At 32.8% G+C, this 1,485-nt stretch overlaps 1 protein-coding gene across 1 annotated transcript; it reads right to left on the minus strand.

Annotated features, from left to right (window-relative positions):
* Window positions 1-6: 6 nt before the first annotated feature.
* LOC105454942 lies at window positions 7-357 on the minus strand (the record flags this gene model as incomplete). Its single annotated transcript, XM_011697927.1, has 2 exons — window positions 269-357; window positions 7-118 (listed from the first exon to the last, which is right to left on the minus strand). Coding segments are annotated over exons 1-2 (201 nt in total), but the record flags the coding sequence as incomplete, so codon positions are not given.
* Between the last annotated feature and the right edge of the window lie 1,128 nt (window positions 358-1,485).

Genomic DNA, 1,485 nt, shown 5'->3' on the forward strand with positions numbered 1-1,485 from the left:
ATTTGTTCTATCAAAAAATTCTTCTTTAAAATGATCAGAACAAATGCGTGCACTGGATGGAATTGATGTTTGATCAAGACCCAAGATATCGATCCATAAATTGCGAGTAGTGCCATTTTTTGGAAATTTAAAAACAAAAATACAATATTTAAAGAACTATTATGAAAATAGACTAATATTAAAGTTCTTTAAACTATCAATTAATATGAAATTTTAACTCAACCTATGTAACCTATGTACTTCAGTTAATATAATAATTTTACCTTACCTATGAAATGTAACCTTTGGAATATTCTGTTGTTTCAAATTTTGGCTGTCTGATCGATTTTTACATTGCGGCATATAACACAGTATCATTTTTAATAATTTGGATATTATTTTTGACTATTGTTATCACACAGACACGAGAACTTAACATTGCGCTTGCGCAAATTAACAGCCAATCAAATTTAGATGCCCGTTTACCTCATCGCACTGTTTCGCACTGGCTTCCCCCTCCTGCAACTTTATGCTCTGTTCCTTAGATTTCTATGTCCATGTCTTTTACGTGGGACGTCAGAATCCCTGTACACTAGCGCTATTACATCCATTTTTTAAATGGATACTACGTAGCTGTAGCCATTTTGTGATTTTGTCGATAAAATCATAATGTCTGTGCTACATTTATAAATAAAATAAAATGTGTGCGTTTCCGTGCTACTACAGCTGGCAGGAATGAAAGATATGTTTTAAGCCAAATTTGTGACCGCGCTTATAAATAAAACATTTACTTCGCGATCCGTCCAACGACGAAACCGGTGGTTGTAGACAATAAATTGCAACTCTTGTCTCACCAAGGCGGCTCTGCTCTCTATCAAAATCCTCTCAAATCGCTCTCGGCAATCACTTTGGGGAATTCTGCTTCCTCTCCTTACGAACGCCGTAGCATAAGGATTCGAGTTTTACGGATGTACTGGCGCTAACGTTCTAGTATTGACATACCTTGAAAATTTAATAAATTGTTTCTGTTTATTACCTTAACACATGTGCAAAACCTGAAGTCGCTTCTCTAACTAGTCACGAGTTATTCAATTTTTAATTTTGCATGAATTCTTATGGAATAGCAGCAAATTCCTACTTATAGAATGTATTGGTACTAACGTTCTAGCACTGACAATACATTGAAAATTTAATGAATTATTTCTATTTATTACCTTAATATATGTACAAAACCTGAAGTCGATTTTTTAACTAGTTCACGAGTTATTTAATTTTTAATTTTGCATGAGTTCTTATGGAATAGCAGCATATTTCTATTTATCAACAAAATGATAAAGAAGCAGTATTGCCAATATTCTGAAATTTTGTTTGTGAATAAATAAAATATTGAGCAATGTTTCTAAAAAAAGTTCATATAGATTCACTCACCCGTTATCAAGATATTAATTAATAAAGCAACGTTTGTCACTGTTATTCTAACCCACAGACTTCTATATTACACTAGAC

Source organism: Wasmannia auropunctata, unplaced genomic scaffold (genome assembly GCF_000956235.1).
Source record: "Wasmannia auropunctata unplaced genomic scaffold, wasmannia.A_1.0 LD335969.1, whole genome shotgun sequence".
Classification (NCBI taxonomy): Eukaryota; Metazoa; Arthropoda; class Insecta; order Hymenoptera; family Formicidae; genus Wasmannia; species Wasmannia auropunctata.